The sequence below is a fragment of the Gymnoscopelus microlampas genome (genome assembly GCF_963454915.1).
Source record: "Gymnoscopelus microlampas genome assembly, chromosome: 12".
Classification (NCBI taxonomy): Eukaryota; Metazoa; Chordata; class Actinopteri; order Myctophiformes; family Myctophidae; genus Gymnoscopelus; species Gymnoscopelus microlampas.
In genome coordinates, this window is record NC_139949.1 from 47,848,370 (window position 1) to 47,862,225 (window position 13,856).

At 39.4% G+C, this 13,856-nt stretch overlaps 1 protein-coding gene across 1 annotated transcript; it reads right to left on the reverse strand.

Annotated features, from left to right (window-relative positions):
- Nucleotides 1-611: 611 nt before the first annotated feature.
- On the reverse strand, nt 612-13,150 carry tiprl (TIP41, TOR signaling pathway regulator-like). The gene is made up of 8 exons (XM_084074030.1): nt 13,098-13,150; nt 10,526-10,656; nt 9,243-9,422; nt 7,057-7,156; nt 5,392-5,523; nt 4,628-4,723; nt 3,914-3,976; nt 612-3,295 (listed from the first exon to the last, which is right to left on the reverse strand). The coding sequence occupies exons 2-8, from the start codon at nt 10,651-10,653 to the stop codon at nt 3,158-3,160; spliced, it is 837 nt and encodes a 278-aa protein (XP_083930156.1). The 5' UTR covers nt 10,654-10,656; nt 13,098-13,150; the 3' UTR covers nt 612-3,157.
- Nucleotides 13,151-13,856: the final 706 nt, after the last annotated feature.

Below are 13,856 nucleotides of genomic sequence, written 5' to 3' on the forward strand. Positions count from 1 at the left end.
GAGTCTGGGGACCTCCAGTGGCCATTGAGGGGGTTCCATGCAAAATGATCAACAGTGTAGTGAAAGCCCCATTGAAATGTTCTGTTATTTTCGAAACATTTTGACAAATCTAATCTTATGGGAGTCCCTCCCTTGGAAAAAAAACTTTTCAAATGGGGGTCTACGGCCAAATACTATCAAGTTGGGGGTCTTTGACATTAAAATGATAGAGAACCACTCTTGGCAACTTGTCTCCAGTTGCCTAGATTGTTGAACATAAATGCATTTTAAAGGAGTAGTGCACCCAACAAAATACTTATTTTCTATCAATTACACACCCCATGAAGCCTTGAATTCGTGGAAATGTTTCAGTTTTTGTCGCATTCCTAAGCCAATAATTTGATGAGCAGCGGAAATATGCTAATGTCTCCGGTAGGAGACTCAAAGTTGACACTTTGTGTACCGGAGCTGCCGCCGGTCCTAAGAAGAAATGGCCTATTATAGTGCCACCAGGAGGCCACAATAACCTACCTGACCCAAGGAGCACTTTCTCTAGTTTTTTTACAATACATTCAATCTCCCAAAACGAGACAAACATCCAGATTAAAATTAGACTGCAAACTTGATGGAAATGGGGTTATTTAGTTCTTTATTATGAGAAAAAGAACATCAATTATTTTATAAGGCTAGTATTTTTACAGGCATTTACAGACATTAAGCAACAAGCCTCAGAAACACAATTAAAAATCATATGCGGTGTACCTTGATGTCATTACTTTGTATCAAAAATTTAGCTAATCGATTTGACAGTGCAAAATGTCTTCCAGTCAAATAAAGACATTAAAAAAAACAACAACATAAAAAAAACAGTTTTATGACAAAAGTAGGGTAGTAGCACATGCTGCAATTTACGATCTGGAGTTCGTATGACACCGGTCCTGGTTGCATCTAGTTGCATTACGAACACACTGAATATTTTATACTGTTCACACCGTTTGGAAGAGGACACCATAATATAATATGTTAAAAATACAGTATATAGGGTCTTGAAAAGTCTGGCATCATTGAGAAATCACTTATTCATAGCTCAAAATTACACATTTGGCAATATTTTTTTATTTCTTATTTAATTTTCATTAATAAGCTTATCCAGACAGCTATGCAAGCTGCTGGAAATGGTAATGTTTTGGTGAATATCTTTTTTTTCCTTCAGACAGCCCCAGAAAGCAAAATGGAGAGGGATCAATTCAGGCTTCAGGCTGGGCGCACACTCCACTCCGTGTCATCCAATTAACCATTCACTCATCCCAAATGATTCCAGACTTATGTAGAAAACCCTCATATAAAACCATCAAACATTTACACAACCCAAATCCCTCAACATCCAGCAAGGAAAGTGTTACCACAACTCTTAAACGGATCCCTGGCTAATAAGCCTTATATACCTTAACCCATTAAGACCTGGAACGTGTATGTGCCACTTTTTGATTTGAGCTAAAAAAAAAGCCATTATTTTACACTTTAGCTATTCAAAAATAGCAGATATACAAGCTCATAGCGCGGCACCGAGTGCCGTGCTACGAGCTTGTAGATCTGCTATTTTTGAAAAATCGTGAAAATGTGTGCAAATCTTTGAATATATATTGTTTAAAGCAAACATTTTTAACTCTATTCTTTGCATCTGGGGGGTCCCTGGAACAAAATATTTTGAGACGGGGGTCGGCTGCCAAATACATATAATTTTGGGGGTCCTTGACATGAAAAAGTTTGAGCACCACTGGCATAGAAACCTATGTTTTTCAGAATACTGTTGGGATTTAGAATCGGAGACATGTAGAATCGGCTTCAGGTCTTAATGGGTTGATACATTATAATTGCCCTCTATAACTCAAATTAAAAACACCTTAAATATTGCATATATTTTAGAAATAGCTCGTCTTTTACTCTAGGGGGACAACGCCCGTCGCAGGTTGATGATGTCATTTGTCCAGCCCTATGGAATGTATGGAATGCATGCGCCAACTAAAAAAAAACGACTTAATACTTCCTAAGGTTAATTAATATGAGCATCAAAACAATATTTAAAATGTTTTTTTTTATAAGCACATGCATTCCATACATGCCATAGGGCTGGACCACACATGGACACATGACATATCTCTGCTGTCCGGCAGAAACCAGCTAACTCCAAAATATTCATTTTTCAGGAAATGAAAACAAGAAATAAATATGACTTGACAGTCATATTATTAGCAGCTGCATTATGTAGTGTGTGTGTGTGTGTGTGTGTGTGTGTGTGTGTGTGTGTGTGTGTGTGTGTGAGAGATTGTTTTCATTTGCAAAAATATTAAAAAATAATTTTCACGTTTTTTCAAAAATAGCCGATCTACAAGCTCATAGCTTGTATATCTGCTATTTTTGAATAGCCAATGAATCAAGTGACACAGATGCGTTCCAGGTATCAATGGGTTAAATGTTACAAAAAATGTTATACAGGGCAATTATAATGTATTACTTATTAAGGCTTATTACCCAGGGATCCTTTTAACAACCGAGGTCCCTTGAGGACGTCCTAAGTAATTAACCGACACATTTTCAAGGACAGCAGGGTGCAATGTGTTCTTATTTGATGCTTTAAATGACCATACCAGTGGTATTGCATGTTTAACTCACGACTCTGACTCATATGGCATACTTTATATTATCACTGACAATTTTGCAAAACATACATTACCATGTTTTGTTTTATTTCCCCCCCTTAGAGGAAGCCATTGGATTCCATTCATTTCAGCACAGTATGAAAATCAACGTGCAGAGACTTTGAAAATTGCCTTAGATAGGTTATCCAGAAAATATTGATTTACAAATCAAATTAAAATGTCCATGAATTCTTATCAGGCAGAAATAACAGCCAGAGAGGCACAGATGTTTAAGATAGGTTTATAACCTGCACCATTTGAATAAAAAAAAAAAAAGTGAAACCATGTCGTTATTTCAAAATCTAAGAAACGGCAGTATGCTTTGGAAAACAGTGGCCAGTAATTAATGTAAAGTATACTGCGAGTCACAGTCAATGGGCTAAACGCGCAGCACCACCGGTGTGGTGCTAAAAGAGTAAACAAATATTGGACGAGTGCTATAACCCACGCTAGGACATGGGACACGGTTAAAGGGGATTTTATTGTGCGTTCTTCTCTTGGTTACCGGCCGAGTCGTTGTCCACTGAAGGGAGCTCCAGCTTCTCACACTCAGTCAACTTCAGGTCTAAGTACTGGGCGATTTCATTTGGGTCGGTGTGCAGAGATGCGGGGACATTCTAGAGGAAACATGAGAAATCCAATAGTTTTGTTATTGCCCCTACGTCTACGAGATAGCACAGCGTTTAATCAACATATTAAAGGACCAATGGAAATAAGCTCTCCAGATTGTCTGTGTTTTATCCTTTTGATAGATATGCACAAATATATGTTCATATATATGCATTTATATCAATACAAACGTCAAAAAACAAACAAAGATCAAAACATCAGTACCTCAAAATTATTATTATTAACGATGCATCAATGTATTGCATTCTCGATTTTCGAAATTACTGCACATGGCTAATTTTTCAATCAATTATTACAAACACTCAGATACATCAGAACTTCCTTTCAAAAGCTCTGTGTTTTCTATAGGAACCTTTTTCTTTCCTTTTCATAATTTCAGGCTTTTCTTGCCTTAGTGCCATAGTGATAGTGTAGAGAGACAGCAAAGTGGGACAGAGAGACAGGCGGTGACATAAAGGCCTGTCCACCCTGCCTGGGAATCGAACCGGGGACTCGCTGTCAGGCATAAGAGCCCTATGTGGTACGAAAATCTCAAATAAAAACAGCCATCACTTATATAACATGTGTTTGTGGTGCAGCAAATTGCATAGTCTCCGATAGCTCACCTTCAATTCAGCTATTTTGCTTTCTCTTGTGCTGAATTCTCTGAGAAGGTAGTTGCTTCCAGCCTATAAAGACATGGACATTAGCTCACAATAGATTAAGAACAAAGAGAGGCTCTTTTAATGTTTCAAAATGCTCCTTTCATCATGGCGAGTTATGAGTAGATTTGATTTTAAGTCTCGGTGTTGGTCACCAAGAAAACTCATGTCAACATGTCTTTTTTGGAACAGTCTACAAAGAGCAGATGGACAAGATAATGTCCTAATTGTGTGTTATTCATGGTCAACAGATTGCAATCAAGATACAGCTCAGCCTAGTGAGAGCATAACTCTGAAGTGGTTCCCTTGATAAACACGTTACATCTTCATTTTGTAAACTGCCTAATAACAAAATGAAAACTAACATAGTAGGTGACTGTGCTGTGCATTATGGCCACCATGACAATACTGCTTTAACCACTTAATTTTACTCTACGTTGTACAATATTTCCACAAAAATGTCCAAAATAGGGACACCAGATTTAATGTGGTCAATAATCAAAGATGGTGTTAAATAAAATTAGACACGAATTCCAGTCTATTCTCTCTCATTGTATTAGACGACATCACTGCAAGAAGGGCAGATGCCTAAATGTTCAGTGTGACATTATACACAACCACTATGCACATTGAAAAACATTCCCAACCATTGTAAGAATAACTTAACGAATAACTTGCCTCGTGGAACAGTCGTGTGTCATTTATCCTGATCATCACACCGTCAACTCGTAGGAAGAAACGCAGCAGCAGGAAGAAGCTGGTAGGCATCACTCTCTGTAGAAAACAGAGGACTTCAATCATTGTCACGCTCACTCACATACATACAACATGGATGTATTGTATGGAACGCTGTGGTGTGACATCATTATAGGGCAGGAGTGTGAAAACACCTCTTTTTGATCTACCAGGTGATCAGGGTGGGCTACTGACGTGATCAATTGAGCTGATCAAAATCTACTATTATTACCCATTATATTGTTTGATGTGCATTTTGCATGACTACCCAGTTATTTCCTTATAAAAAAGTTAGAGGAAAAATATCTATTAGTAATAATACAATTAAATAAAAAATGTTTTAAAAAAAATGTTGAATCATTGTTTAAAGCTCCAATCCATCTTTGCTCTACCAACTATACTACTATAGTTGTTTTATCAATTTGGACCATGGAGCAGGTTATAACACTGATTACCATGGTTACAACAAAAGCGAGGAACTCTGCTAATAATAGCATCTCATCCATTTGGCTGTGGCAGATGTGAGTAAAAGACAAGCAACAATGTTTGTTGTCTCTGAGAAAACCAGTCACAGTACTTGCTCACTGCCAGAAGGGGGAGCGGGTATGTGATTTCATAAGGTTCTCACACTCTGTCAAAGGGCTGGAAGCCCAGGGAGAAATAAGTAATTTGGGTAATTTTTTGTGACCATCAAGTCATTTACTGACAATTTTAACACTGATTGTGGAGACGCCATGGTCGTGCAGCTCGTCCTCAAACAGCAGCACATCATCGAAGAACATGATCTGCTCCCGTGCTTTGAGTTTCTCCAGGTCTATGCGCTCCGTTGTCTCTACCACCTTTTGAGGAAGAAAATCAGAAAGAAAATCCGATCATGACATTTTCAGGCAGATAGATCTCATAAGTTGTTTCCATTGCATCCAATGTTAATAACTTAAACCCTACATACATAGTTGACCGGCGTCCCCTAGGGCTCTATACTAGGAGGACCCACATTTTCTTCCTTCTACACCAAAATATCTTTGCCCGAAAATAGCAGATCTACAAGCTCATAATGCAACACATTGTGAGCTTCTAGATCTGCTATTTTCATTGAATGTTCGCCAAAGAATAGGCACAATAAAAAGGTTCAAATGAATGCCTTCGAAATGTTGAATAAAAAACTGTTACGCACATGTTGAATGAATAGTGACTGAGCAACGTTTCCACTGTCATCTTGCCCAACAAATATTTCTAATATTTTTTCTTAATGCACACAATGAGAAAAATCACACCTGTGTGAAGGTAGCGGCGCCTTTGATATATTTTGTCATAGATATGTGTTTCTACTAGAGAAACAATATTAAATCTCTGTAAATTTATTTCAAGGCTTCCAGTGGCACTAAATAGTGCCATTGGAAGCGAATCACCAAATGCATTCCAAGGTAAGTGGCAAAAACTGATCTGTCATAGCTGATAGAGTGGGTACCTAAAAAATAAACTTTGTGTGTGCGTGTGTATAAATGTGGTACCAGAAAGATATGTATGTGTTATGAAATAATCTATACAATTTATAAGCCGTACCCAGAGTGTTTATGTTCCGGACTTTTACAGCTAGTGATGTCATGAGTAGTGACCAATCAGAACGTTGACGGACCTGACCAATCAGAACGTTGACGGACCTGACCAATCAGAACCTTGGCGAGCCTGACCAATCAGAACGTTGACGGACCTGACCAATCAGAACCTTGGCGAGCCTGACCAATCAGAACGTTGACGGACCTGACCAATCAGAACCTTGGCGAGCCTGACCAATCAGAACGTTGACGGACCTGACCAATCAGAACCTTGGCGAGCCTGACCAATCAGAACGTTGACGGACCTGACCAATCAGAACCTTGGCGAGCCTGACCAATCAGAACGTTGACGGACCTGACCAATCAGAACCTTGGCGAGCCTGACCAATCAGAACGTTGACGCAAAAGCCAGGTATAGAGGGCTAATATCCGCTCTATACCTAAAGGTATAGAGCGGCTAGCGCCGCTAAAAATCACACACACCGTCTCTAGAAACTTGCAAAAATCGTTTATTACAAAACGACGTGTCAGATCCTTAGATCAGGTCTAATGAAGGTCTAAGGACTGAAACGTGTAATAACAGATTTTTGAATGTTTTAGACCGTGTGCAGGGGTTTTGTCTTGACATAACTACGATTACTATAACATAAGATGATGACAACAAATAATTGACATTCCATTTCAAAAGTTCACGAATAGTAGATTGACTGAAACATTCGTTAACGGTAATCGATTGGCAGGGTAGAGACATCTTCAAACTCGACTCGTTATAAATGATATGCATATGAATGAGGACAATTGATAAAAGTCACCCACCCTCATCTGCATGTCTGCCTCTATCATGGTGCCTCTGTAGTCAGTGGTGTACGTCCAGTCGTAGGGTTTCTGTACCTCTTTGGAGTGTTCGGAATCAGCCCTAAGACAATATAATGATAATAATATTATGTCACATAAGGTTAATTTATTGTCATTAAGAACGGAGATCAAGTGCTGTCTGTCTCATGACTTGAAACCTGCTCTGGTTTGGACCATCTGGCCCGGTCCTAAATCCTACTTTCAAAACAAAGCACATCATAAAATTTCTACATCAACAAAATGTATACATATTAAGCAACGTCATTTTATCTTTACACGGCACACTGGATCATGTTAACTCACTGAACGCCATTAACGTGTTTCACGTGTTTTTACCGCTATGGCGCTGGGTGCCATTAACGTGTTTCACGTGTTTTTGAAAAAATAGTAAAAAATAAAAAATAAAAAAAATTGAAAAACATGTTCAGAACCCAATATATCATCATCTGAAGATGTGCAGCTACATCCACTCCTTGTTTAACTTAGAACTGAAAAAGGCTGTATCTCGCTTCCTAAGCACTTTTTGTTTTCTGTGAAAAAAAACTCTGGCACTTTTCAGAATCAATTCTGAAATAATTCTGGCAATCCTGGCACTCAGGGAGTTAATTGAAAACATATGATAATGTATTTTATCATAACTGCACTGGACCACCCACAAGCATATCTCAATATATAAGCCTTTTTATTCAACGTTTTATAAATATGCATTTCTAACGGGAAGAAATGTGCTTGACGATTCCCACTAAATTATTTACATGAGCTAAATAAAATTATCTGATGTGCTCGAATTCTTTTTGTGGTTTTCTCCAATTTCTCTTAGTCACTGCCACTCCCCGCAACTACTGCACATCCCTGTCGCTGCCACACAGAAAAAAAAACAATTGTTGAGGACAGCGCCGAAAACCATATGCCTTCTTCAACACACACGGAGTCGACAGCTGCTTCTTTTTACCTGACAGTGAAGCCTTTTAAGACAGCACTTAGGGGGAGTCACGATCATAACATTTTGCCAAAATAGGGACGCCAGGTTGAAAGTGGTAAAAAGAGCGTGGACAACGACGTGGAAATAATGATGGAAATAGGACATTTCTGTTCATTTCAACCAGCTGTCCAACAATCATGCAAAATGCAAATCATGCAATCATGCAAAATGAGTAAAAGTACTAAAATGTTTGAAGATAGCAGATCTACAAGCTCACAACGCGTCGCATCGCGACGCGTTGTGCGCTTGTAGATCGGATATTTTCAAATAGCCTAAGCATAAAACAGGGCTGAAATGGTTAATGTATGTTTTATAATGTAATTAATTATACCTACAAAGTAACTAGTAACTAAAGCTTTCAAATCATTGTAGTGGGGTAAAAGTACAATATTGTCCTCTGAGATGTAGTGGAGTAGAAGTAAAAGTATAGACAATTGGAAATACTCCAGTGAAGTAAAAGTACCTCAAGATAGTACTTAAGGACAGTACTTGAGTAAATGTACTTAGTTACTTTACACCACTGCAGGCAATTATGTAATAATTGTGACAGGACAGCATAACATGTCATCTCTCCAGGATCCGTCCCCCAACGACACGATCGCTCACCACCCTTCCCACTGCCAATTGTATTTGCTGGAGCGCCCAGCCAAGCTGTTGGCACTGCTGGCAGGAACTGAGAATAAAGGTAGGTGTCCTGTTTAAATCCACAGTAACTAATTAGAAAGAAAGAGAGGGAGAGAGAGAGAGAGAGAAAGACCTTACCCAGCACTGCACCATGAGCAAACTTTGGAAAAACACGGACCTACATCGAGGGCTTGGCACCGTTATAGGTTTACTGTTTTCTACAGAAGCAGCCGTTTTATCACAATATACTACTCCTGCGGTTATTAACCACTTAATCCCTATATACTTCATTGACTGGAGTCCTTCAGGGACGCTATACTCTAGGCCCCCTCCTTTTTCCCCCTCTACACAAAATCTGTTTACAGAAAATAGCAGATAATACAAGCTCACAATGTGCTGCAATGTGTCACGTTGTGAGCTTGTAGATCAGCTAGTTTTGCAGAATGTTCGCCCTAGGTGTAAAGGTGCATGGTGTACGAGATAAATTGATACAAGGTGTAAAAGGTGCATGGTGTGCTAGATAAATAGATGGTCCTCTTGCCTGCTCTCCAGCCACTCCTGTGAACAGGCCACCTTCACATTGTCGGCCAGGTTGTTGACTCTCTTCAAGGCATCGATGGCGTTGAACTCAATGCCGTAGCCGTCTGTGTGTTGGATCCGCAGGACATTGTCACCAAACAGCATCTCTGGGAGGGCGGGCATGCCCATTTCCTCTGCCAACCTGGAGATACACTGGAAAGATTTAACCTGGAACAAATGGCAACTGATAGCATGCACATTTACGTCCTGAGTATTACATTTTTAAGTCAAGGGTACATTTTTACAGCATGGCTTCTGCAAGAGGTTAGCCGTCTATGAGAGGGTCTGTGTGTGTGTGTGTGTGTGTGTGTGTGTGGGGGGCTAATCTTGCAAACCTCTGGACCGATCGATGCCACACTTTGTATGCATGTTGCCAGTAGGCCACAGAAATACCTCTACACATTTTTCCTTTCACATAGGTTTCATCTTCTTGGAACTTAATTTTGTGACGTTTTGTGACGGATTTTTGGCACGCTCTATACCCCAACTCCTCGATAATGATGCAAACAAAGCAGCCAGATTAAAGGAAAATGGTCATAATTGGGGTTAAGTTGCATAACCTTGTCAAAACACTTTGACTTCCTTTTATACCCCTGGGCACTGTGTGTTTTATGTGGGTCTGTCTGTGTAGGTGGTTGGGAGGGTGGATGAGAGTGTATGTGTAGAATGAAAGGGATGTTGTGTATTGTTTATCAACTGGGGGGAAAAAACTCAATTAAAAATATTAGAAAATAAAACACCTTGATTTCAGCTCAAGGCTTCAATTCATATACTATGTCTTGTGGTCTTTTCAGAACATGTTTTATGGATCTCATCAACACATTTTACATACGTTTCATTTTGGTACCTTCTCAAACCTAACTAAGAATACATTCCTAGATGTATGGGGGGGGGGGGGGGGTCACTTTATTTGTAAATGCTTTAATTGAACAAGCACCTATCGCACCCAGGGCATTGTGTGTATGCAAACAATTAGCCGGTAAGAAAATATTGTTTGTGTGTAAAAGACTAAAATAAATGAGAAGCTAAACAGATGTGCAGTCATAGCCAGGCTGTATTTGACGTATGACTTGTCTTGAACCTTATATACTTTGGGTTGTACGTCAAATGGTGAAAATAGTTGATCTACAAGATCATAACGCATCTTGCTGCGACGCGTTGTCGACAGCTATTTTCGCAGAATGCTTGACTATAATGACATTATCCAGAATAGGGATTCATGTGGTTAACAGGGGAGGGCCTCACCGCTCAATGTCTTTAGATTTCATGATGTGGGTTTTGGCAGCGGTCACTTTCCACGGTCCAAACGTAAAGTCCTGTTTACTGCTCTTGAATCCATGATGCAACATCATGTTTGAAAGGTTGGACAACATCAACTGAAAAGAAACACACTTGTTTTAATTTGAAAGGAGAACATTTTAAAGCAATACAACGCTGACAGACAGAGAGCTACATCGGACAAACAGGAATGTCACTGACGACACGAACTCTTCTACCACAGTAGTTCTCAAACTTTTTCATGTCAAGCACCCCAAATTAATATGTATTTGGTCACTGACCCCCCATCTGAAAATATTTTGTGACAGGGACCCCCAGAAGAGAAGATTTATGTTAAAGAAAATTTCATTTTTTAAATATATTTTTTCAAAGAATTTCAAAAATTGCAGATGTACAAGCTTGGCTATTTTTGAATAGCCGACGTATAAATGGATAAAGCTGTTAAAATGATTGTGATGCTGTATTAACTACTTTTGCGGGGGACCCCCTGTAACCCCCCCCCCAAGGACCCCTGGGAGAAGAACCATTGTTTGTTCTACCAGACCGAGGACATTCGATTCTCAGGTTGTCCCAGGTTCGATTCCAGGCCAGGGCAGCCCCTGCGCAAAGACACTTTGACCCCTAACGGCTCCCCCTCTGTGCACCTCTGTTGGCAGCCATCAGCTCGGTGAAGCTGAAAACTGCATTCACCCCGCGGGAGGCAAGTATAGGTCTAATAATTAGAGGAAAGACCTGATTGTTAACTTAAGCGAGTTTAAAAATGGGTCCATGGCCTGGACGTAGCGGTCCAGGCACCTAGGCTCAGTGTAGCCTGACAGCGTGTCACGATCCTGACGGCCTTTCAGTATGTCACTCCCCATTTCCTGTCAGCCTACTGTCCTGTCAATAAAAGGCATTAAAGCCCAAAGATAAATCTTTAAAAAAAGGGTCCATTATGGATAGGGTTGCTCCAACTTATCGGCCAGCCATCGATATAAATCGGACAATGTTCACTTCAAATGACTCAGTCAATGGGGTGCATTGTGACTTGTGAGCTCTGCACCAAAGATATTTGGTGTAGAGGGAAAAAAAGAGAGGGCCTACTAGAGCAGGGGTCTTCAACAGGGGGTCCGGGATCCCTAGGGGGGCCTCAGAGTTACTACAGGGGGTCCGCCAAATCTTTGTGTGATATGATTTTTTTTTTTTACCTTAAACACTTGAACCCTAGCATCCCTTTTTCTAAGGAGAACTTTAGCCAAAAATAGCAGGCGCTGTGAGCTTGTAGATCTGCTATTTTTGGCAAAGAGGTATACGTGTAGAGGGGAAAAAAGAACAGACCAAATAAACAAAACAATTTTTTAATCTGAAACACAATTTTATACGATATAGAGGGGGTCCCTGCTTCATCTCTCTCTCTCAGCTAGGGGGTCCTTGGCCTGAAAAGGTTGAAGACCCCTGTACTAGAGCACTGGGGGACTGGGTCAATGAAGTATACAGGGTTTAAGTGGTTAATTAAAAGAGAGGTTACAACATTCAAAATGTGTCACTTTGTCTGCAATACTGTAAATTGATTATAGCCGTGTATACTGGATAATATTTGGACGGCCTTTTCAAGAGTTTAATGAGCGTATAGTAACTGACAGCCTTAATCAAACCCCAACAATCTCTAGAGTCATAACAAAGACAGTGTCGTCATATGGGTACAACAATGGGCAAAACCATTCCAAGAAGAGACAACAGGTACAGATACTGTACATAGAAGCAGATTAATTGTTACACTCACAGAGTTCAATTAAAAACAGGATTTTACTGAGGGAAACATCACTTGTCTTATAGCAACTGGACTACAGACACTAAACAGATATTTGGCTGGTAATGATCATCCAAATGAGATGTCTCCAGCTAGCATAAAGTACATCTCTTTTTTTAAAATGTTATTTGACTTTATTTTCAGAGTTTAGGAACAGTCAATACATTAACATTCATATGCTATATAACATTTACTGTACCTAATCCAACTCTGTTCGCAAGAATACAATGTCATTATTCAATCAAATGTAAACAAAACAGTCGAATTGGTTACATTTTGGACAGTTAGATTAACAGTGAGGATTTCACTATGAATCATAGTCAAAATGCATATCATGTATATTCTAAATAGCTCCTACTGTGATTCAAGACACTACTAGAAAGTAGCCTAACAATAGGCCTATGTGTAATTAATAATAAACTAATTGTATTTCTGTTAATCGCTGAGACAGGGTAGTTGTATGCAAAGAAAACACACGTTCTGCAGTTGCATCACACAAAAGATGGACATGTTATTATCATAATTAACGTGGTGTCTCAGAGTTGTCCATAAAGCGATGGGGATGTTGTTACTACCATCGCTTACAAATGTGCGCCGTTACAATGAAGCATAAAAGCAGTCTGATTGAGACAATGCAGCGGCCGTTTTTTAAAGTTATGCTCGTAACTTGAATAGATCCTGCTAAATGTCTTTGTTTTAATGTGCAGAAGTGTTAAAACAGAGCATTATTTAATAAATAAAACAACTTACCTCAGAAAGCTGTTGTCAAGCCAGCCCTATTGTATTCAAGCACGTCGCTCAAATACGTCCCCCCCGAGTACTTCCGCTCTACTTTGGTTCCGCACCGTTCCGTTGTAGCCATGGTTCACATGACGCTCGTCTGTCACAAGCGTCATGGCGCTACTTGTTCCTGGTTTTTGAAAATGTTATATTTACTACCAGTACATCTACATAAACGTTCAAATTTCAAATATAAAGTGCTGACCCCAAAGCCACGGATGTAAGAAGTTAAAGCGCTTAAGTCTAAGTACCCATATCTTCTGTATTGTTCAATAAAAAGCATTTTAATCCAATTGGTGGATACATTTTATAATGCATCAGAGTGCAATAGACCTTCCAACCGATAGGGGTAGGTAGTTGAAAGCATATGGAAAACGTTCTGGGAAAATTGGCCATCGATCGGATTAAAATGTATTTTATTGAACAATACAGAAAATACAGGTACTTAAACCAAGGCGCTTTAACTTGTTATATCTATGTCTCTGAGGTAAGCACTTTATATTTGAAATTTGAACGTTTATGTAGATGTACTGGTTGTAAATGTAACATTTTTAAAAAACAAGAACAAGTAGCGCCATGACTGTCGTGATATGACAGTCATGTTTCAGGGCTACGTTCAGTTGATGCTAAAAATGTTTACTTAATAAATACGTAAATAAATACTGTTATAAGTAGTCTGGAATTCAGAAAATTCTCTATGGATTTGACATCCTGTAAAATGTCAACTAT